Genomic DNA, 24,969 nt, shown 5'->3' with positions numbered 1-24,969 from the left:
TGCAGTAAAATAGAATGGTCAATGGTGTCAAATGCTGCACTTAAGTCTAACAACATAATTACAGTGGAATCAATGCTTCAAATCATCCCATAGATTTTCGATGATTTTCAAGTCAGGGGACTGTGACGGCCTTTCCAGAACACTGGACTTATCCCTCTGCATGAATGCCTTTGTAGATTTCGAACTGTGTTTTGGGTCATTGTCTTGTTGGAATATCCAACCACTGCGTGAACATTATCCTGAAGAATTTGTTGATATTGGGTTGAATTCATCCGACCCTCAACTTTAACAAGGGCCCCAGTCCCTGGACTAGCCACACAGCCCCACAGCATGATGGAACCTCCACCACATTTGACAGTAGGTAGCCGGTGTTTTTCTTGGAATGTGGTGTTCTTCTTCTGCCATGCAAAGCACTTTTTGTTCTGACCAAATAACTCCATTTGTGCCTCATCAGTCCAAAGTACTTTGTTCCCAAATGAATCTGTCTTGTCTACATGAGCATTTGATACAACAAGCGACTCTGTTTGTGGCGTGAGTGCAGAAAATGCTTCTTTCTCATCACCCTGCCATACAGATGAGCTGAATTGTAGAATGATGTCCAGATACACCATCTGCAGCGAGATGTTCTTGAGGTTTTTGGAGGTGATCTGTGGTTGTCTGTCACCATTCTCACAATCCTCCCTCTTCATATGCCACTCCTGTATTTTTCTTGGCCTGCCAGACCTGCTGTGTTGGTTTAACAGCAACGGTGCCTGTGGCCTTCCTTTTCCTGATTCTATTCCTTACAGTTGAAACTGACAGTTTAAACCTCTGAGATGGCATTTTGTAGCCTTCCCCTAAACCAGGAGACTCAACAATCTTTGTTTTGAGATCTTTTGAGAGTTGCTTTGAGGATCCCATGCTGTCTGTCACTCTTCAGAGGAGAGTCAAAGGGAAGGAAGCACAACTTGCAATTGACCACCTTAAATACCTTTGACTACTCATGATTGGACACACCTGTCTATAAAGTTCAAGGCTTAATGAGCTCATCATACTAATTAATCAGCATTGAGTGGTGACAGGCATTCAAATCAGCACAATGACAAGGGGACCCACATTATTGCACAGCCAGTTTTTCACATTTGATTTAATTTCATACAACTAAATACTGCGTCACTAAAAATCTTTGTTTGAAAACACCCTAGGACATGGAAATGAAAGACATACCACTGTTATCTTTTTTATTGAAAGGAGAGTCAATTATTATGCAGGCTGACAGGGGTTCCCAAATTTTTTCATATGACTGTATGTTGATGACCTGAATGTACAGTTCTAAGCTCAGCAACACAATCTCAAGAGCAGTACGTTAAAGGAATGCCTGTTATGTAATGCAATTACTTTTTAATGTAACAAGTAGCCTAATGCAATTCTTATCTTGAAGTAAAAATACCCTCATTGTCTTATTCCAGCATTACTGGATACAAGAAGCACATGTGCTGGTCTGCCTGCCAGTCATTTGCAGGCCTCATTCACACAGCCAAACAGAAAAGAGTTTGCTGCATGCAATCTGGTAGCAGAAACCTATGAATAAAGCATCAGTTTGGATAAACATATTTATAAAACACAAGAAAATGATCACAGGCATCATGCTTATGCTCTTTTTTTGTGAAGTTTAATAATGTTGGAATGTTTTGCCAAAGAACTCAATAAGATTACGTGTGTAAAGGTGAATTGTTAAGAAAGCAGGTTTCTGTTGTGTGTGTGCATGTAAACACCCAGAGTGTATGAAATCGGCAGCATCATGCGTGTCATTAATGTCCAGCCCCGCCCCAAATGTGCGGCCCCACCCCATTCTGCAGGTTAGAGTGAGGTGTATTTGGAACGACTACATAGGTTATTGGCTGTTAGCGCAAGTGGTGCTCCTTCAGAAATGGTTCTTTACTCTTCATACAGTCAAAGCAAATGTTTATAGAGCAGGCAAAGCCTGACTAAGTAAAGCATTGTGCATATTTGTATAGCCCTTTTGTTTTCTCGTTTAATATTGCAGTAACAAATATGTTCGGTAAAATGTATCACAGTAAAAGTAGCCACGTTCATTTCAAAATGTAGCGATGTAAAAGTAGACAAAAAAAAATCTTATTCTGAAATAAAGGCCAAAATGAACCAAGGCTGAGGATATCTCACAATAAAGTGAGAGGGGAAACGTAAAACCGCTGGCAGCAAATATCAAGAACAATATTATCAAAAATGAAAAGGGAATCAAGATAGTTTTCCAACAGAAGGTGAACCTGAAGAAAACAAAGGCAAGTCCATAATCCAAAGACAAAGCAGCTAGGGAGTACAGCTCCCCAAACCCGGACACAGATGGGCACAAGGCAACACACGTTTATTTCTCGTGGGGGAGTGCTTTTCCCCGCTCCCCACTACAGAGCAGAGTACAACAGCACCAGCAGTAATGTTAAGTCCCTTCTTCTTTCTTTTTCTCCTTCTTTCTCTCTGCCTTCACTCCTCTCCCAGTAAGCTTTGTCCTCCACCTCCCGACTCTGGCTTCCCGAATGGAGTGAGGCGGCTCCTTTTATTCAGCTCCTGGGAGTTCTCCAGGTGGCTCATCAGTATTACCTGGAATCATTCCCAGGTGTGCTGGAAGTTCTCTATAGGGTTCTGCAGCTCCCCCCTGGCAGACCTCATGGAACCCAACAGGGCTGCACCAAACTCCAGCTTCCAGCGTGCCCTGCAGGAATCTGTGATGCCACAGCCGGCCAGGAGGGCTGCACTGTTGCATGCCAGGAGAGGTATTCCCTCACCGACGCACTCTCCCTGGGTCCTTCCATTCTGTTGGGGTCCTGGCCAGGTAATGCACGTGTCTGCCTGTCACATAGCCTTCATAAATTTAGAAAATCAAAAAGGTCCTCACAATAATAAAGAAATGATTAAAATTCAAAAAAAAAAACAAGGAGAGGCAAGCAAGCAGGAGTGTATCCATATGCCTCAGCGCTAGCAGTCTGGTTTTCATGGGCTTGTGTCGGCTCTAGGGATGACCTCACATCTGCAGTGTCAGGAGGCCCTGCCTCCTTAGGCTCAACATAGGGTGGTCAAGAAACCTATTAAGTACAGAATAAATAATAAAAAGTAATCCACATAACAATATCAATTTAGAAATTGTAAAATCTAAACAGAAACAAAAAACAAAAACAGAATTTACAAATAAATATTCAATAGACCAAAAAGAATGCTTAGAAAGAAAAGGCACTCGGTCCTGGGATGTAACCCCGGCTTTTCTGTATCATGAGCACCCTGTGTTTCTTCGCAGATGTCATGTTTTGTTCATCTGTTTCTTGATATCAGAATTTGGATTCATTGTATTGGAACAGCAGTGAGCAGAAATGACAGAATAATCTTTGAAGAAAGAACAATGACAGAAACAATTACAAATCAGAGAGTACTTTATAAAGACGTCTCGGAGACGCACTGCATTGAACACAGAAGCAAAAACACACAAAGCCTTGTCAGTGAGACGGCAGACTTAACCTTTGATTAGAACCTTGAACAAAATTAAAAAAAAATAAAATCCCAGCAGCTGAAAAGTGAGGCTAGTGACCTCACACTACAAGGAACACATTTGTCTGGTTCACTTGTTTAAACATTAGAACACTCTAGATGAGAACAGGCCATTCAGCCCAACAAAGCTCACCAGTCCTATCCACTTACCTTGAATGACTGGCTGGTGACTTGCTGGCATGATGAGTAGCGGTGATTCTGGTGCAGCGTGTTCTTGATATTCTCTTACGGAGTTTTTTTTTATCAAAGTGTGGGACTTTTGTTTGTAGGGATTGCCCTTTCTTTCCTTAGAAGATAAGGATGTTTGTTTGGTACAGCCCCCCCCTGCCCATCATCAGTGTACAGTAGTTGTGTTTTTCGAGTGTTTCCAAATCGTTCAAAAGGCAGCTGCCAGAAACAAGTGTCTTCTTTTTAAAAGTTTTAGTGCAATTCAAAGCAAACAGTTCACTGAGTAACAATAATAATAAAATAATAATAATACATTTCTATATCATTTTCTTTGCAGCCTTTGTCGATTTTTGTAAAGCGTTCGACTCAGTTGATCGAGCTGCCCTGTGGGACATCCTGAGTGTTTGCGGGATCCCCTCAAGGTTGCTGGATATCATAGCCGGCCTGTCCACTGGTACTGTGAGTGCTGTGCAGAGTGGAGGAGGCAGGACCTCTCAATTGATTCTGGGGTTGGTCAGCGGTGTGTTCTGCTCCTACTCTGTTCAATGCTTGTATGGACTGGGTGGTGGGCAGAGTCGTGGGGTCCAGTGGCTGTGGGGCATCTGTTGGTGAAGAAAGATTCACTGATCTTGACTTTGCTGACAATGCTGTGATCTTCGCGGAGTCAATGGAGGCTCTGATTGGGGCGCGTGAGAGACTGAGTTAGGAGTCTGAGTGTCTGGGCTGGCGAGGGTCCTGATAAAAACCAAAGAGCCAGGCATTTAATGACCTCTTGGGCACGGCCATCTGCAGGGGGTCTGTCTGTGGAGAGAGTGTCGACCTCGTCATCGAGAGGTTTACTTACCTTGGCAGTGACATTCATGTCTTTGGTGACTCTTCCTATGAAGTCAGTAGATGGATTAGGAGAGCATGGGGAGGGTCATGAGGTCGCTGGAAAGGGGTGTGTGATGACACTCCTGATATCTGCAAAAGGATGAAGGTCCAAGTCTTTAGAGTCCTGGTGCTTCCTGTTTGTGAGACATGGACGCTCTCCAGTGACCGGAGATGAAGACTGGACTCCTTTGCTACTGTGTCTCTCTGTAAAATCCTTGGGTACCATTGGTTTGACTTTGTGTTGCTCATGGAGTCTTGAATGAGGCACATGACCTACATTGTGAGGGAGCGTCAGTTACAGGACTATGGCCGTATAGTTATGGCGTGTTTCCCCGAGGGTGATCCGGCTCGTAAGATCCTCATTGTTGGGGACCCGAGTGACTGGACCAGGCCAAGGGGTCGCCCACGTAACACCTGGCTGCGGCAGATAGAGGGTCATTCCCTGAGGGTGGGACTGGACTGTTCATCTGCCTGGGGGGGTTGCCAACCGGGATCCTGAGTTGTTTCGTCGTGTAGTGGCTGTGGCAACACGCTGTACCAGTGCAGGCTCCCCAACTTGACATGACTTGATTTATATAGCACTTTTCTCACTTGCTCAAAGCACTTAGACTTAGGAGAACCACCACCAATGTGTAGCACCCACTTGGATGATGTGACAGCAGCCATTATTGCACCAGTACACACACCACACATGAGCTATTAGGTGGTGAAGGGGTGAGAGAAAGAGAGACAAGTAGACACAGGGGATGATTAGGGGGCCAGAATGGCCAGAATTTAGCCAGGTCAACGGGATAATCTCTACTCCTTACAAAAGATAGAGTCAGGATCTTGGTTTTACATCTCATCTGAAAAACGGCGCCATATTTACAACACAGTATCCCCATCATTGCACTGGGGCATTGGGATTCCCAATCAGACTACAGGGTAAGTGCCCCCTGCTGGCCTCTCCTGCACATGTAAGGGCCGGAGTGGTGGCTCTGAGGCTAAGGATCTGCAGTGGTATTCAGAAGGTTGTCGGTTCAAATCCCCGTTACTGCTGGGCCCTTGAGCAAGACCATTGACCTGCAATTGCTCCATGGGCTGCTGTACAATGGCTGACCATGCACTCTGACCCCAAGGAGTATGCGAAACCTAATCAATTTCTAATACATGAAAATTGTTATGGCAAAATAATAAAGTACCTCTTCCAGCAGCAACCCAGGCTTTTCCTAGATGAGCTCCCATCCAAGTACAGGTAGTCCCCAGGTTACGGACATCCGACCTACGACTTATGAACGTGGCCTCAGCTGCAACGCATGCGCCTCAGTAACTGCTGCTCCGTCATCTTCGGCCTGGGGACACTGCAAGCTTGGCTGGACTGGGGCTGCAGGGGAGCGATTTCGCTGCCCGCGCAGTGTAGTGTCCCTAGGGCGGCTCTCACCGGCAAGCGGTTTAATTCCCCCATTCGTTCTTGGTGGGCTGCTGCAAGCAGTGACCCGGTTATGGCTGAATGGAGGCCATTGAGGGTAAACAGGGTGGCTGGGGGTATCATTGTAGTGCGCCTCAGATGGCTGCCTATTGAATAGGGGCGATTCACTACCCACCTTTGGCCGCACCGTGTTTGTTCTCGGTGGGCGGGCGCTGCAGGCAGCATACTGTAGTGGAGGTGACTATGAGGTGGGCTGGTGATGAACCACCTGTCGATGCCCCCATTCATTCTCAATAGCAAGCCTGCTTGTACTATTCCGCACAATGCAGGAAGTTGTCTCTCGTCAGTACATCAGACGTGTTGACGACGGGTGCCTTCCTGCTGTGATAGCATGTACAGTGCTGTACAGAAGAGCTCATCTTAATCTTTCTCTCACGCTTCAAGAATGTCTCTGAAACACGAATCTGATGCAAGTGCTGGTGATACAGTAAAGAAGAGAAAAACAATCACCATGGAAAATAAAGTAGAAATAATAAAAAGGTCAGAGAGGTGAAACTCCATCATTCATTGGCAGAGCACTTGGTTACAATCGGTCAACAATAGCTTTTAATAAAATACTGTTCCAACTTACGTACAAATTAAACTTAAGTACAAACCTACAGTCTCTATCTCGTATGTAACCCGAGGACTGCCTGTACTGGCCGGGCCGGAACATGTTTAGCTTCGGTGGGATAACGTGTTCTGGATTAGGAAAGAATTTGGGGGTTTTGTAATTGCAACAACAATGGAACTATTCATGTTTCACTCATATATAAGCAGATCTTCACAAGCACAGCTTTTACAAAAAAGAAAAAGGAAAGTAATTGTCTATGATGTTCCCTTTATGATTAAGTGTCTGTTCCACATTTCTTGGAGTTCCTGTATATTAACACATGTATTAAAACTGTATGCACAGTCAGAAGACGATGTGCGTTTCACCTTTCTGGCCATCTAACTTCAATTTGAGATTGTTCTGTTGTCGCACAGAGACAGCTGAACATTATGGGCATTCCGTTAACTTGGCATAGGCTGGTGCAATGAGGACACACAACAATGAGATCAGTGTTCACAATAAACAACAAAAGTTCCTTGCATACCCAACAAATTAATTCTCTTGTCTACTATTAAGACTTATTTCTGTTTAGACTTTTTTCGTGCACTAAACCCCTCTACTAGCTGGTTCATATTTTGAAATGGCCCACTGCTAATCTAAGTTGTTTGATTTACTTGTTTAATTGCTAAACTCACATTCACTGTTTTTTTGGTATTTTCCTCTTAACAGCATGGCTGTAATATTGGGTGGGTGTACACCGATTACGGCCATAAGTGCAAATGAAAGATGGGGAAATGGATATGTAACTTTTAATCGTATGTCCTTCTCTGTTGTCATCGACCGAGGGAACAATATTTGCAGAGTCCCGAAATAAATAAGTGCTAGATCAGTGCTTCCCAAACGCGATCCTAGGGATCCACTGTGGCTGCAGAGTTTTGTTCCAACAAGATTCACAATCGATGATAATAATCGATAACAACTGATCGCTGCTCTTTTTTTACTTTCCTCGCTATTCTGCATTCAGAAAAAACACAACAGTATGGTTTTTACATTTAGAAAACATTTAGAAATATTTCCATTTTTTTTTTCTAAAGCTATAAATGCTTAACTTGCTTTTGTTGTTTTCATATTATTTTCACCTTTTCCTGTGCAGTTTGCTCCCTTCATTTAACCCTAATAGTGACCATTAACAACCAGCAAGGCAGACACCCGGGATGATAAAAGCAGCAACGACTTCAGTGTCAGACTCACTAATCAGTGAATAATCAATTAAATAAACAGAACACCTGGAAAAGCAGAAAGAAAATTAGGTTGAAAATAATGTTAACAACTTTAAAAAACTACACATTCCCCATATAACTAACTGCTTATTACTTTTTAATAAAAATCTACCAAACTTAGTTTGTAATTTCTACATTGACTCCAAAAGACAGAAACTGGGAACTAATGACTCACTTCATTAGGCTGAGTCCAATGAACCACTGTGCTCGATGGTGCGTATAAGTAAAACTGAACACAAAAAGCAGGACTAAATAAGGCAAAACTCAGAGTGCTTGAATGCTCGGTAGAGAGGTGGGTGTTTGGGCAGGAGCTCCTTTATGTGGTCTGCTCTCTCTGCAATGGAATGATCCCTGCCAGGAGTGCCTTGACTTCATAGTGGCTGCACCAAGGATATTATAGTTAACGTAAACTAAAATCAAAACTGAAACTATTATAAAAAAAAAACATTTTCGTAAACTGAAATAAAATAATTAACAAAACTGAAATGAAAAACCAAAACTAAATGAAACTATTAAAGTAGCTGGAAAGGCTAACTGAAATAAAATAATAATTTACTAAAATATTTTTAGTTTTCATTTTTGAATGAATATTCTTGCCATTAGTCTTTAACGCTTTAAACTTTTAATTCTAAAAAGTAGTATTTTAAAAGTAAATCCTTTTTGAAAATAAAATGACACTGATTGAGAGATTTACTAGGCCATCATACAAGATCAGCATATTGTTACTGACCAATCACTTTTGCTTTAAAAAACGTTAACAACGAAGCAATACAAACCTTGCAAAATTCCTGAGTTGGTAATGTCTCTATTGAACTACAGATAGGCAGGTGAAGAGAGTCTGCTAACTGGTGAAAAGCTAAACATACTTATGTTTTTTTTGTATTTATTCTAAATGTATTAATTTACCTTTTTTAGTTTATATTCAAAGCTCAAAATACCTGACATTGTGAAAATAATCCAGTAGCAGAATTTTAAAAAATGTGTCCCCCTTTATTCAATGTTTCTCTCTCTCTCAAAATAGTTGAAATATCATATTCCTTTGTTCTTATCATACATATTGCATACCAGGGATTTTTCAGCGTTGGATCCGAACCTGCTGGGGTAGGCACCAAGTTTCCTGCAATCCTGATCTGGATAAACAAGTTTAGATAATATATATGGTTCTTAATCGCAAATGCTGTCTCTGTAGTTTTGTGCCCATCCATACACCTTTTACCCACTTTTGCTCTGCTCATTAAGGCTTTACTGTCCTTACGCATGGGCTATTGAAGTCTCACAACCCCAATCCTAGACACTAAGTGTGTGTTTTTCTTTGTTTCCCTCAAAACAGCTAGATGAGGTCTGCACACTCATTCAAGTCTAAGACCCCTGTTCTTCCTAAGCCCACATGATTTTCATGATCAAATCCGTCAGAACACAGTAGAATCTGTTGTCTGAATTTTGATATCTTTTAAGGCTTGCAGGTGGCAAAATTCTGTCTATAAATTTTATGTGCCTTAGATGCAATCAGAGATCAATATGGCTGGTAGAAAATAACAAAGCCCAGTATAGGAGATTTTTGAATGCAATATTGAAGGCATTCATTATAAGCACATTGTCTTGGAGCAGGATATGTAGTGTGCTGTAGACATTTAGAGTAAAAACCCTCAAACCTTAAAATTCACCTAAATTTCACTACAAATTGGCCCATTCTGGGCAATAAAAAGAAAAGGTGACAACAGTCATTACACAATTGTTCAGTACAAATGATATAGAAAATATTTTTAAAAATATAAAATTGTTCATATTCAGTATCTGGTTTTGATTATGCTTGTTTTTATCAGACAAAAACAAAACCAGATAGTAAATCATGTATTGTAGTAAGCTTTCACTAACATTAAACTTGTATTACATTCAAATCAATTACGTTCTGTCTGATTGTGACACAAAACTAAACTCCATAGTAGGTCCATGCCATAATTACTAAAACTAAAACTGAAACTAATAGATATAACAATAAAACTGAAATGTCTTTGTGAAATAAAAACTAAATTAAAACTAAAAATACATAATGTAGGAAAACTAAAACTAAACTGAATTTCCATGTATGGTTAGAAAAAATATAGAAATAAAAACTAATATAAAAGGCAAACTTTAATAGCCTTGGGCTGCACCAGAAGGGGTGGAGTCAGTCACCCTCATTGGGCATTTTCTCAGAGTTGTGGTAGAAAGACAGGATGATACCGTTAGCGACCCTTTGTGTCCCAGAGTGGCAGTGACGATGGCAGCGATGAGCCCGAAAGATGAGCCTCTAGCATGCACGCGTCACAATGTATACATATAACATGTATGCTCAGAGGCTTGTATTCATATTTCTATGCTCACATAATTCATTATTGAATAAATAACATTTAGGCAAAAAATATTTCCTCATACACAATATTTTGAGTAAAAGAGCTGTCCTCATGGGAAATTCTTTTTACTCACTCTTCTGAAGCAGGAACTTTAACTTTTGTTCTCAAGGTTACTCTAAAACAGGTGTGCCAAATGTGTCGATTGCGATCGACCAGTAGATCGCAAAGACAGTGCAGGTAGATGGCGTTGCATTCAAAAATTTTTTTTTTAAATGTTAGTCATATATATATCATCATATATCCTCCCTGTGGCATTTGCCACTCGATTGACATACAGGGCGGCCAGTCTGAGATCTCCTTTCTTTTTACACGCTGATCATCCCACATGCACGATCAAACACGTGAGCTACTGCAAAACTCCAGCTGTGATCTAGTTAGCCTTCCAATTCATATCGACTAAAGAAGGGATTTAAAAAAAAATTCTTTGGGGAGGGTATGGACTGGATGTGGAAGAGGAAGAGGATTTTCTCCTCTCATAATGTCACAATCGAAGCATTTCTCTGATCTGTCAATCTATCATTGCTATTCCAAAGAAGGAAAAGGTGGAAAGGCACTTTCGAACTTCATAAAAACTACGAAATTGACTTCCTTCCGAAAAGCGATCTGAGAAAGAGAAAGGGGAGGGAACTAAAATCGCAGTTAATCGGACAGCCATCATTTTTCACTTGGCTGAATTCAAAAGCAAAGGCAGACACATGAAGCATCGTTCCGGGTGAGTCACTTGATCATTAAGCGTAAGAAGTCCTTCCAGCTACCTCCTTGACTGCATTATTCGGCTGTGCTTATTTATGTGAGTCAGCCTTTTCCCACATGAAGATTACTAAATCTAAATACTGTAGTGACCATAAATGTATTGAATTGTTATTGTGCCATAAAGGTTATTCAGTTATGCAAGGTATGACAACATATATTTTATGTTTAAAGTATACTCTATATATATATATATATATATATATATATATATATATGGGTGGCGCAATGGGTAGCGCTGCTGCCTCGCAGTTAGGAAACCCAGGTTCGCTTCCCGGGTCCTCCCTGCGTGGAGTTTGCATGTTCTCTCCGTGTCTGCGTGGGTTTCCTCCGGGCGCTCCGGTTTCCTCACACAGTCCAAAAACATGCAGGTTAGGTGGATTGGCGATTCTAAATTGGCTCTAGTGTGTGCTTGGTGTGTGGGTGTTTTTGTGTGTGTCCTGCGGTGGGTTGGCACCCTGCCCGGGATTGGTTCCTGCCTTGTGCCCTGTGTTGGCTGGGATTGGCTCCAGCAGACCCCGTGACCCTGTGTTTGGATTCAGCGGGTTGGAAAATGGATTGATGGATATATATATATATATATATATATATATATATATATATATATATATATATATATATATATATACAGTAATCCCTCCTCGATCGCGGGGGTTGCGTTCCAGAACCCCCCGCAATAGGTGAAAATCCGTGAAGTAGAATATGTTTGTATGGTTATTTTTATATATTTTAAGCTCTTAGAAACTCTCCCACACTGTTTATAAATATTCTCCGCACAGTTATACAGTAAACCCTCGTTTACAGCGGTTGATCCGCTCCAGACAGATAAATGAATTTCCAAGAAGTAGGATTCTTTATTTATAAATCTAATATTTTCGCAGTTAGAGCATTGAAAACCTGTTTACGACCTTCTAAATACATTTTGTAACATTATTAGAGCCCTCTAGACATGAAATAACACCCTTTAGTCAAAAGTTTAAACTGTGCTCCATCTCAAAATTAAAAGAATGCAAACATATCTTCTCTTCAAAGGAGCGCGTCAGGAGCGGAGAATGTCAGAGAGAGAAAAGCAAACAATCAAAAATCAATACGAGCTGTTGAGCTTTTAAATATGTAAGCACCACGATAAAGCGGCACAATGAAGGGATCAATGTGAAGCATTTTTTTACAGGTGCCTCGGTATCTTCTAAGCAAACAGCCACTGTGCAAACAGCCCCTCTGCTCACACCCCCTCCATCAGGAGCAGAGAATGGGGCCAATCATACGCCTCCCTGATGGTATTGCATGATGGATAAGTATCTGCCTGTATTTCTCAGAGAGAGTGAGCAAACAATGAAATGCAAACAATGAAAAATCAATACGGGCTGTTAGAGCTTTTAAGTGTGCGAAGCAGCGCGTGGGAAGCATATCGTATATCATTGAGGAGTTTTATTTAATATGTAAAATGTGCTCTGATTGGGTAGCTTCTCAGGCATCCGCCAATAGCATCTCTTGTATGAAATCAACTGGGCAAACAAACTGAGGAAGCATGTACCATAAATTGAAAGACCCAGAAAATCCACGAACCAGCGTAAAATCCGTGATATATATTTAGATATGCTTACATTTAAAATCCGCGATGTAGTGAAGCCGCGAAAGTTGAAACGATATAGCGGGATCACTATATATATATATATATATATATATATATATATATATATATATATATATATATATATATATATATATATATATATTTTAATGTAGGTAGATCATTTCGACCTGGTCATTTTAAAAGTAGCTCGCAAGCTGAAAAAGTGTGGGCACCCCTGATCTAAACCACTTGACTCAAACTCTCGTCCTGGAGGGCCGTAGTGGCTGCAGGTTTTCATACCAACCTTCTTCTTAATTAGTGACCAGTTTTTGCTGCTAATTAACTTATTTTGTTTTAATTTTATTTATCTTGACTCTGGCCCCTTTGTTGTTACTTTTTTCTTAATTAGCAGCCAAACAATAATGAGACACAAAACAAGATGCCACATGACCAACACACCTGTGCCCATCGCACAATATCGGAAAATAAAGAAAGGTGAAGGTCTCATTAAGGTTGATCTTTGTGGTCACCAAACATTTTAATGGTGTTCTTAGGAAAAACAGAAAATCAACAGTTTTGGAAATGTCTGCTGTGGCAAAATGAGAGCAGCAACAAGCCATGGAATTAAATATTGAGATTAATTAACAGCAAGAATCGGCTTCTCATTAAGAAAGTGATTGGAGTGAAATTGGTTGGAGATTGAAGCCCCAGTTTAGCTGGTCATCTGTTTGACATCTCATTTCTGTTTGGCTGTCATTTAATTAAGAAAACAATCAATTCAGAGAACTGAATCCTTAACAGCAGGGCTATTAAAATGAAGGGAAAAGAAGTTAATTAGCAGTGAAAACTGGCCACTGATTAGGAAAAGGGTTAGAATGAAAACAATGTAGGCCTGGAGTTTGACACCCCTGTTCGAGACAAAGTTAAATAAATATGTTAGCTCATGACACCAAAAACATCTAAAGATGGAGAAGGAGCAAATGGCACTCATGTTTGCACATCCAAAATGTTGTAGTAAAATGAATGCAGTAATGTGGTTATAAACATCAGCACAAAAGTCTGTGAATATGTGAAGTGTGTGACACGCTTGTACTGCAAAGCCCAAGCTCCTTCTCTGAGTCATATGGAAAAAATACATTTGAGCACCTTCACAAATTAGGAAAGAGTGAATTTAAAAAGCCTCCGGAGAAACAAAGCAGTGAATAAATATCTATATAACAGTGACATTCTCAAGGGCAAAAAAATGATTGAACCCCTGGAAATCTACACAAAGTCTATACAAATGTTCTGTTATAACAAAGCCCTTTTGACAGCCTGACAGGAGATGGGACATTTGCATAATTATATTCACAAAATTTAAAAAAAAACCAAAACATTAAAAGCTCTTTGTGTGTCTTTCTTACAGAACTGTGACTCATGCTTGTTGGTATTTCAGGAAGCTTTTTGTGTGTTCAGCCCACACTTTCAGTTTGGTTTAAAAGCCTTCTGATAATTATTATTTTGAGAAGATAGTTGTCTTTAAAAATCCTGCCATCTGATATGATAGAATAAATGCCAGAAAATAAATGTATAGAGGGAACCTGCAGTTAGCGCTGACATATGAAACATTCTGACATCCGTTCGTTTTCCAAACCCACTTTATTTCCGAGTCTGGCAGTAATGGGCACGAGGACCCTGCGTGCCGCTCCATCATGGCAAAAAAAATAAGCCCACGTCTAGCTACTCAAAAAGCCTTTCTTAAAACTGTGGGAGGAAACAGGGGTCCTTGGAGGAAATGCACAAGAAAAGTATAAAGGAGGTCTAAACTCTCCACAGAAGGCAGAGACGTCAGAGAGAATAAAGATGAGCATGAAAGATCCAGAGGTGATTTTCTTGGTTAGTTTCTTTAGTTTGCCATACAGTCATGACAACAAATACAGTGCCCTCCATGATGTTTGGGACAAACACACATTTGTGCTTGATTTCTCCCTCTGCTCTACAATTTGAAATTATAATTCAAACAACTGAAACGTAACTAAAGTGCACCTTGCAGGTTTTCACCTAAGGGGATTTTGCAGACATTTCGGTCATATAACACTTTCTCTACATAGTATCCCCTCATTTCTGTTCACCATAATGTTTGGGACAATTGGCGTCACAGGTGTTTGATCATTTTCAGCTTGCTTCTCCCATTTGGAGTCTGTGGCTGCCATTGTTCAACATGAGGACAAGAGCTTTGTCAATGAATAGAAAAAGAAACCATCATGAGGCTGAAATACGAGAACAAAACCATTGGAGACATCAGTCAAACCTTAGGATGACCTCAATGTACTGTCTGGAATATCATGAAGAAGAAAGAATGCACTCCACAGGTGAGCTCAGTAATCACAAAAGGACTGCTAGGCCAAGGAAGACCTCCACGGCTGATGACAGAAGAATCCTCATGATGGTAAACAAAACGCCTGTCAGACAGATCAGAAACCGTCTTCAGGGGGCCGATGTGTGTGTGTGTGTCTCAGAGATGACTCTCAGAAGAAGACTTCATGAACAGAAATACCAAGGCCACACAACAAGATGCAAACCACTAGTTAGCCAGAAAAACAAGATGGCCAGATCACAGCTTGCGAAAACTTAAAAGAGCCTCCAGAATTCTGGGAAAAGATCTTGTAGTTAGACAAAACAAAGATGAACCTCATCAGAGTGATGGCAAGAGCAAAGTGTGGAGATCCAAAGCAGACCACCTCATCAGTTAAACATGGTGGTGCTGGGGGTATTATAGCTCTCACAGGTCCTGGCGCACTTCGCTTCATTAGAACTGCTGACAGCAGTGGCAAAATGAATTCTCAGATGTAGAGAAATATCTGATCCACTCAAGTTCCAATCAGTGCCTCTAAACCCATTGGACGGTGCTTCTGCCTACCCAAATATACAGCTCAGGCAACAGAGGAGTTTCTCAAAGTTAATAAATGGAAAATTCTTGAATGGCCAAGCCAGTCACTGGATTTCAGTCCATTGGAGCAGGCCTTCCATATGCTGAAGAGAAAACTGAAGGGGACAAGCCCCCTGAAAACAAGCAGGAGACTAAGATGGCTGCATGAGAGGCTTGGCAGAGCATCACCAGAGAAGATCCTCAGTACCTGCTGATGTCTATGAATGGCAGACTTCAAGAAGTCGTTGTATGTGAGGGATATGCGACAAAGTCCTAAATATGACAATGGCTTTAATAGAGCTGCCTTTGTTATGTGCTAAATATTATGGGGCCCTAAAATGGGGGGATCGTGTAGAAAATGTCTTGTGAGACCAAAATGTACCCAAATACCCTTCAAGTGCAGAGTCTGCACTTTTATCACATCTGAATTGTTTGATTTGTAATTTGAAATTGTGGCGCAGAAGGGTCAAATCAAGAGAAAAATGTGCACATTATGGAGAGAGAGCCCTATAAATAGAACAAAAAGACGCTGTTGAGATTTTGGTGAATCTCAACATTTTAAACCTCCCTGATTTTCTCGTATACCAAGTACAGGGAAAGTATTGGAATCCTCCAAAAGTTCAATTTCGAATTTGATGAATGTCAACATTTTAGACAAAAAATGCTATTTTTGGATTTGTGACTGTGTGTGTATAAACACGATAGCTTGAGTACGCTTTCACTTCGGTCAACCAAATTTTGCATACAAGTATTAGATAGATAGATATTAGGTACAAAATGTAGATTTCTGTCAACTGTTGAGATATTTCCGTTAACCGGGCCTGGTACTTTTTTGTTGATGCAGCTGTAGGGTTCAATGTAATCAATTCAGTATATTATTAATTTGATTTGATTTGTTGTTGATGGTTCTTTAATGTACATAATATAAACATGTAATCCTTGTCTTGTGGTTTAATCCTCAAATATCCATTCCCCATATCTGAGTATACGAGAAAGTCGAGATGGGGAGACCACTCCCGATTTTTTAACATATGTGAACATATCTAGAAACATAAAAATAAGGACACAGACTCATAGGATAAATAATACAGCCAATCAATCGATAAATTAAGCAAATTGTTGAATTTTGTGTAGACATTTCAAAGTAATCTTAGAGAGTCTAGTATGTTGTGAGGCAGCATTGAACTGTCTGATAGCAGTGGGCAGAAAAGACCCCCAGAGGCGCTTCTTAGCACACTTTTGTGGAATAAGCCTGTGGCTAAAACTTCTCCAAGAGAGCGCCTCCTGGAAAGGATGAAGGGGATTTTGCCATCACCCTCTTTTCCACAACAGCTTCCATTGTGTCCAGGGTCCATCCTGTGATGGAGCAGGCTTTCCGGATATGTTTGTTCAGGCATTGGCATTGAACTTCTTTTGAGTTCAGGTTGCTTCCCCAGGAGACCACAGTGTATAACACCACACTGGCTACTATGAACCGCTAGAACATTTCCAGCAGGTTGCTGTACACATCAAAAGGCCTGAGTCTCCTTAGCAGTTCCTGTCTTTTCTAAACAATCTTGTCCAGTACCACTGTGTTGTCAGACCAGTCCAGTTTGTTGTTAATGTGAACTCCCAGGTCCTTGTAGCTCTGCGCCACCTCCATGTCCTCCACTTGAATGGCTCCTTGGCATAGCAGAGGTCCACCACCAGCTCCTTTGTCTTGCTGATGTGGAGCTGCAGGTGTCTGTCCCTTCCTTCCTGTACTCTTGACTCATCTCCATTATTAATGTTGCCTGTGACGAAGGGAGTCATCTGAAAATGTCTGAAGACAGCAAGCGTGGGTATTGTACTGGGAGTCTGTTGTGTAGAGGATAAACAGATATATCAATAGATAAAAGTGATATAATATAATAAAAAATGAATGATTTTAGCACATGGCTGCAACAGAGCAAAAATGTGAAAAACAGAATGGTCTCAATACCTGCTGATTCCACTGAAGCACTTCCATGGAAGATGACACACTTTGATTGCTTAGTGCTTTTCTTCAACACTGTTTTCATTGCAAAACTCAATGTTCGGTAGTAACAGTAGGGAGGTGGAATAAATGCGGTTCATTGCTGGCTAACTAACAGCAGGTAGATTTACCCGTCAATGCGCCACTTCCTGATTTTGTGATAAAGACCAGCTTGTCAATCTTTTACCGACATTAAATCCTTCCAGTGTCAACTCCATCTACCTGGTCTGCTGCATTTAACTTTTCTTGGGTTCTCCTCTCTGAATCAAGTGTAGCATTGACTGTGTTTTTTGACGGCAACGTGCCCAGTGAGAATTAGAGAATGCCGAGAAGCAAACGTCAGCTCTCTCAGGTTCATGTGATACCTTAAGTGATGTTTATTTGTTGTTGTTTTTTTTTTCTTTTTAACAGCCTTTGTCCATTAAGACACCTTCTTTGGCAGTTGCGGAGAACATGGCTGACCTGGTTGATGGTTATTGCCGCTTACAAAGTGGAAAGAAAATCTCCCTCATTTTCAGGAAGAAAAAAGGTTAGTGTTTCCTGAAAATCTGCGGATGTTGCTCTGTCTCATTAGACACTGTGACATCACCTCCCTTCTTTTGATGGCCTCTTATTCCCAATCTTCTGACTCTTTCTGTGATCCTCTTTCAGTTTCTGTCTTTGCTTTCTTAACATGTAGTAGCCCCACATTCCAACATTGGTCTGTAGCATCTTTGAAATATATTCACATGTCTTATTTAAATGCTTCTCAAAGACATTTACTTACTACATCATAAGTTATGTCATAATTATGCATATATTTTTTTGGCTTCTAGAAAAAGACATGTGGAATTCTCTTCCAGAAATCCCAACAGGGTAAGTAGATTTTTTTTAGTCCTGTATGACATTAGATTCAGTGCCATGTCCATTAGGTTCTAGTGATGATCATTAAATACCATTCTCCATAATCCAACTTAAGTAATGGAGGTGCAAAGCCTATGACAGTAGAGTCAGAAGACTGAAATGAAATGAAATGAATAGCTTTGACACGCGAAAAAGGTTTGGGGCAGCCACCCATATACTTAAATCCTGGCTGCAAAAGGCAAATAGGTTGCACAGTTGTGTACAGAGTTGAGTCCAAAACAGAACTGAATATAAAGTGGAGGTTGTCTTGCTTTTAAGGCAGGTTGGAGGAAGTGACGTCACGGGGTAGGGGGGTCACTTTGGGGGTTTGGTGGGCTTAACTAGAAGTGACGTTCTTGGGGGGCGGAACTGGAAGTGAGGTCATCAGGGAGGAACCGGAAGTGAAATTGTCAGAACCAGGCAGAGTTTCCCATGTTTGGTCTGTAGAGGTAACAGAGAAAGGGTTAGTGCACCCCGCCACCCCGCAGCCTGGCATGGAATTACCATCTGTTGGTCCTTTTAGCTGCCTACCTTGCACACGTGTGTGACAGCAGTTTGACAGTAGAACCTGCCTTCCTTCAGGGCCCAATCACACACACACACACCTGCGATGGCCTGGCCAGTTTGTAAATTCCATTGAATTTAACACACACACATAAACACACACACATCTTAGGAATGTTGGCAGAAACACTAGAGCACCCAGTGGTGAGGCCTCATCTGGAATTCTGTGTGTTCTGTAGGACAACGCAGCCATGGATAAGTGCAGAGAAGAGCAACCAGGCTCATTTCAGGGCTACATGGAGGAAAAATTAAGAGGTGACATGATTAAAGTGTTTAAAATTATGAAGGGAATTAGTCCAGTGGACTGAGATTGTGACTTTAAAAAGAGTAGCGTGATAGACAGGAGGACATTAAGGACTTGATGTTATTTTTTAAGCGAGCTATGTTGGGCTGGATGGTCTGTTAATGTCTAGATTGTTCTGATATTCTAATAGAGGAAAACCTACACAGAGACTCATATAGAATGGGCAAATCCTTCAAGTGCATGCAGGATTTGAACCCATGATGCTGGATCCATCAGGCAGCAGCGCTAAGTCAGAGTTCTTGGTACTCTTCCCACCACCTTATTGCCAGTAAGGAGTCTGCACATTTGTCCTGTGTCTCTCCCTAAAAATGTTCATGTTAAGCTACATGGCCACTTTAAATTGACCTGGCATGGGTGGCTGTTGGTGTGTAAACGAGTGTATCCTGTGACAGACTGGGCTCCCACCATGCCAGGAGTGGCACCATCTCAGAGTGAATTGTAACTGAATTAGCAAAAGTGAATGTAGATGGATGGATATCTGTACTTGCTGCAACATTTAACAGTAAAATGTCTGTTTAATATTGAGAGAAATTCAAATGTCCAAGGAGCGGTGGTTCATATTGCTGTCTCACAGATCCAGAGTCCCCTATGTACTGTAGTGTTCACATGTTCTCCTTGATGTTGTGCTGAGTTTTCTCCAGGTATTGTGGTTTTCTTCCCCATTCCAGGCATTTGCAGGTTAAGGCCAGGTCACATTAGATGCCTTTTCCAGCAATTTTCACTCTTGGCGTTCTTTTACTTAATCTTAACGCAGGGGTGGGCACCGTTGGTACTGGAGGGCTGCTGTGGCTGCAGGTTTTTGTTCCAACCCAGTTTTCTTAATGAAAAGTCAATCATAGCTGATAAAGCACGCATTGCTCAAGTGACATTTTGATGCTTCATTTTAATGGTCTCGCTTGGTAAGGTTACCCACCCTTAATTGCTTATTTCAGTCTTGATACAGCTGCGTTCACTGCTTTAATGGCACCTTATTAGCAATAAGATGTAATTATCAAAGGAGCCAGCTAACTTGTCTCGATTTCCACTCGTGTGGATTCATCCTGCACCATTTGGTTTAATAAAACACTTAAGAGAAAAATGTGACAGACTGAAAATGATGTGCTTTAGGCTCCGAATCATTTGGATGATTTGATTCTTCGAAAGGAAAAAAGTTACGATATAAGAACCTAACATTGTAGAATAACAAGCCATAAATGTAAATAAGGTCTGAGATTGGCAAGGATTGGTTTCTAATTAAGCAATTGGGTTGGAGCAAAAACCTGCAGCCACTGCGGCCCTCCAGGACCGACGCTGCCCACCCCTGTTTTAACGACTCCCTTGAATATGATAGTCTAATAATAATTCTTTTAATAATCCTTTGCATTTACATAGCGCTTTTCTCACTACTCAAAGCACTGAGCAATTGCAGGTTTAATGTGACATACCCAACGACTGAGACCAACTAGTTTACGACTTCTTCTTCTTCTTCCTCTTTCAGCTGCTCCCGTTAGCGGTCACCACAGTGGATCATCTTGTTCCATATCTTCCTGTCCTCGTCATCTTGCTCTGTTGCACCCATCACCTGCATGTCCTCTCTCACCACATCCATAAACCTTCTCTTAGACTTTCCTCTTTTCCTCTCCCTGGCTGCTCTATCCTTAACATCCTTCTCCCAATATACTCATCATCTCTCCTCTGCACATGTCCAAACCAATGCAGTCTCGCCTCTCTGACACCCACTGCGCACCCAACCTACCTGGACAGGGGTCTCTCTTTGAACTGCCTTTCCCAAGGTTTCTTCCATTTTTTCTCTACAAGGGTTTTTTTTTTTTGGGAGATTTTTCCTTGTCTGTTAGAGAGTCCAGGCTGGGGGGCTGTCAAGAGGCAGGGCCTGTTAAAGCCCATTGCGGCCCTTCTTGTGTGATTTTGGGCTATACAAAAAATTAATTGTATTGTATTGTATTGTCTCCAGCCCATGTTCAATAGCTGGTCTCACTATCATCCTGTAGATCTTCCCTTTCACTCTTGCTGATATCCGTCTGACACTCTTCTCCACCCATTCCACCCTGCCAGCACTCTCTTCTTCACTTCTCTTCCACAATCCCCGTTACTCTGTACTGTTGATCCTCATCCACTTTCGCCAATTCTACTCCCCTCATCTTCACCATTTCTCTGACCTCCCTCTCTTTCACACACATGTATTCTGTCGTGGTGGTCCTACTGACCTTCATTCCTCTCCTCTCCTATCTCCACCTCTCCAGGGTCTCCTCAACCTGCTCCCTACTATCGCTACAGATCACAATGTCATCAGCAAACATCACAGTCCACGGGGACTCCTGTCTAATCTCATCTGTCAACCTGTCCGTCACCATTGCAAATAAGAAAGGGGCTCAGAGCCGATCCCTGATGTAATCCCACCTCCGTCACTCCTACCGCAGACCTCACCACGGTCACATTTCCCTCATACATATCCTATACCACTCTTACGTACTTCTCTGCCACTCCTGACTTCCTCATACAATACCACAGCTCCTCTCAGTTACCCCATCATCTGCTTTCTCAGGTCCACAAAGATGCAACGCAACTCCTTCTGGCCTTCTCTTCTCTACTTCTCCATCAACATCCTCAGAGCAAACATTGCATCTGTGGTGCTCTTTCTTGGCATGAAACCATCCTGCTGCTCACTAATCATCATCTCCCTTTTTAACTGACCTTCCACTACTCTTTCCCATAACTTCATGCTGTGGCTCATCAGTTTTATCCCCCTGTAGTTAGTATAGTCCTGCACATCCCCTTATTCTTAAATATGGGCACCTGTACACTTCTTCTCCACTCCTCAGGCATCCATACCAACCAGTTTGCGACTGCTTAGGATAAAATCAAAATGTTTGGTCATGAAGTTGGGCTTTTTTGCTCTTTGCATGAGCGTTCAGCCAGCAGTACAATGCATAGAATGTAGCGACGTAGAGTAAGGAGCATGTGTGTTTTCATCCTCTCAAATAGGAGAGAAGCTCATCTGTCTACTGTCTCATGTTTTATGTACTTAAACAGAATGAAAAAGAGAAAAAAGGGTCCAAGACTGTGGGTGAAAGCACTATAGCTTATTAACCCTTCACACAGCGGTGGTACAGTGCTGGCTCCATCAAGCGGCACGGTGGACCTCACAAACAGAAGAGAGGCTCATCTGTTTAATATCTCGCATTTTTACATACCATAACAGAATGAATAAAAAAAATAAATAAAGGGCAGAGATGGCTGCTGAACCCTCTGCAGCTGTTAATCCGTTGTTAGGCAGGGCCATCTTAACGCATGGGCACGCTGACAGGGGCCCCATGCCTTTGTGGGTTACCAATTGAGTATCATTTATATGTTCAAATTTTAGTATTTTTCAAGGCTCATGTTATATTATTCAAACATTTGTGTTGATTCATCTACAGCATGTTTTTGTAATGTTTAAACACTGATACAATACAATAAATATATTCTAAGGTTCCCCCCAATGGGACGACATGCCGAAGAGCGTCCCAAAGTGTGATTGCCGCGTCTGTGGAAGATAGCCTGTCGGTTGCCGGGGCAACAGCGGGCTGTCACCACTGTGGCAGTTCGCCGTGAAAACAAATCCGAAAAGTGATAGATCTCGCCACAATAAATAACCGTGCTGCTCCTGTTTCAAGCGGAATAAAGCTGGTTGTGCTAAAGTACTGAGACTCAGCCTCGTGTTTTGAGGTGCAAGACAGGGACTCACATGTCACAGTACATTTCATTTTATCGACCCTTTACATTTTTATTCCTTTGAGTGGTTATGTAGGTAGGGGTCTCAGCGCACTGCTTTGCCTGGGGGTCCTGTAATGCTATTAAGACGGCAGCACGCCATTGGCTTTCACAAAATGGGTCGACCACATCTGTGCTGGAAGATCGGCGTTTGGTCAGTAAATGTGATTTATAGACACAGGTAATTTGAGGTGCAGGAACTGTGATCGTCAAATCTGACATACCCCACAACAAAACGTTGTGCAATGTGACATTGGCTGTAATTTAACTAGAGATTTTAAATGACTCCCCATGACTGGCACCCTTCCTTACAACATTGCCAGTGGAATAAGAATTGGTCCCCTGAATTGGTTTGAGAATATTATGTTATTATGGTTGCATTTATTTTCAAATCAAAAATTTCTTAGGAAGCTTCAATACTGGTAATTAAGTTTTGAGGACATCCCAACTTTCATGTAGACGTATCTGCTCCCTGATTTATATAACAAGCTGTGTTATTGAGAGCCAATACCATATCTGAAGGCTCCACTTTAGCCGTATGAGTCACATCCACCCACCCGCAGCTTTCACAAAGACAAGGTTCTCCAGGCAGGAACACTCTCACGCTGGCTGCAGTTATTTTCCCCTCTGATGCTTGGCAGAAAAGTGGAAATCACTTCAATTTCGTCACTAAGCAACTGTTGGAAAATGTTCATAGTCCAGTCGACACAACATAAGCCTGTGAACGGGCCAGGGCCTAGTCAGGCCTAGGGCCACATTCTATTGTGTGTGCTACAGGACAGGACGTGAGCCATTATGTGCCCTGGTACAGTGTGTGTGTGTGTCCTGCTGTTGACAAGCTTTATGTTAAATAAGGGGAATACACGTGGAGGTCAGGTGGGTTTGGGTCGGAGTGACCTTCTCCAGTTTGTGGCAGTATAGAAACTCTTTTTGTAACATATGGCTGTTTGCTATCACTTATACCGGACAGGTGACTTGGGACTGGCCTGGTGCCTTAAAGTGGCGCTGTTAATTCAGGACTGCAGGGACGTTGCGAGGACTTATAGCCAACATCTTGCCTGTCTCCTTCTCTGTTTGTCATTGCTCATTGTGACAGGAGGTTCATCACCTTGGCATAAACATACTTCAGTTTTTGCTGGTGGGACTCACTGTTACTTTCTTTTCAGGAAGTTCTTTTGCCAGGGGAAACACAACCGCCATCATCACCAGTTATTCATTGTTTACATCTGGATTGATCATCGGCTTTTCCTATAATTTACTTGTTTGGGATGTTTTAAATATGGTTGTGGTGTTAATGTTTCTGTATTCTACAGTATGTTTGTTTTGGGAGTTGTCACAAGAATAGAAATATATAAAAATATAAAAAGATTTGGGGCAGCTACCCATATATTATATCCTGGCTGCAAAAGGAATACATTTTGAGGAGTTGTGCCTTGCTTAATGTCCAAAACAAAACAGAAGAGCTGTAGTAAAGATGGCGGCTTTATAGATCTGCCCCAGAACTGCCATCCTCGTGTGCTAACGTGGGGCCCGTTAGCCAGAAGTGACATCGCTATAGGTGCCGGAACCGAGTGGAATTTTCCGTGAATGGTCTGCAGAGAATTGAGAGAGAAAATCAGTGCACCTCGGCCTCCCTGGTCAAGCATGGAATCGTCAGTATTCAAACCCTTTAGCTGCCTCCCATGTGCACGTGTGTGACAGAGTATTAAAAATGAGTGTCAATGTTTAGTGAGATTCTGACGATAAAATCGCCCAGATCCAAGCATCCTTTTCCCTGATTGGGTGTTTGGAGAACATTAGAACAATCTGGATGAGAACAGGCCATTCAGCCCAACAAAGCCTCTCAATCCTATCCTCTGAAGTCCTACTGTCTACCACACCACTCTGTCACTTCTCTGTGTGAAAAAAAACAACTTCCTAATGTTTATGTGAAATTTCCCCTTCACAGGTTTCCAGCTGTGTCCCCATGTTCTTGATGAACTCATTTTAAAGTC

At 41.7% G+C, this 24,969-nt stretch overlaps 1 protein-coding gene across 5 annotated transcripts in view; it reads left to right on the top strand.

Moving 5' to 3' along the window:
* ptk2ba (protein tyrosine kinase 2 beta, a) overlaps positions 1–24,969 on the top strand; it is a 366,968-nt gene that overhangs the window by 215,108 nt on the left and 126,891 nt on the right. For all 5 annotated transcript variants that reach the window (XM_039749531.1, XM_039749530.1, XM_039749527.1 and 2 more), the window contains exons 11-12: positions 17,887–18,004; positions 18,291–18,330. In XM_039749531.1, coding sequence (XP_039605465.1) covers positions 17,887–18,004; positions 18,291–18,330 — 158 coding nt within the window. The remainder of the gene's footprint in view (positions 1–17,886; positions 18,005–18,290; positions 18,331–24,969) is intronic.

The sequence above is a fragment of the Polypterus senegalus genome, chromosome 3 (genome assembly GCF_016835505.1).
Source record: "Polypterus senegalus isolate Bchr_013 chromosome 3, ASM1683550v1, whole genome shotgun sequence".
In the NCBI taxonomy this organism is placed as follows: Eukaryota; Metazoa; Chordata; class Cladistia; order Polypteriformes; family Polypteridae; genus Polypterus; species Polypterus senegalus.
Note: the sequence above shows the minus strand (reverse complement) of the source record. Positions and strands in the feature narration are given on the sequence as shown.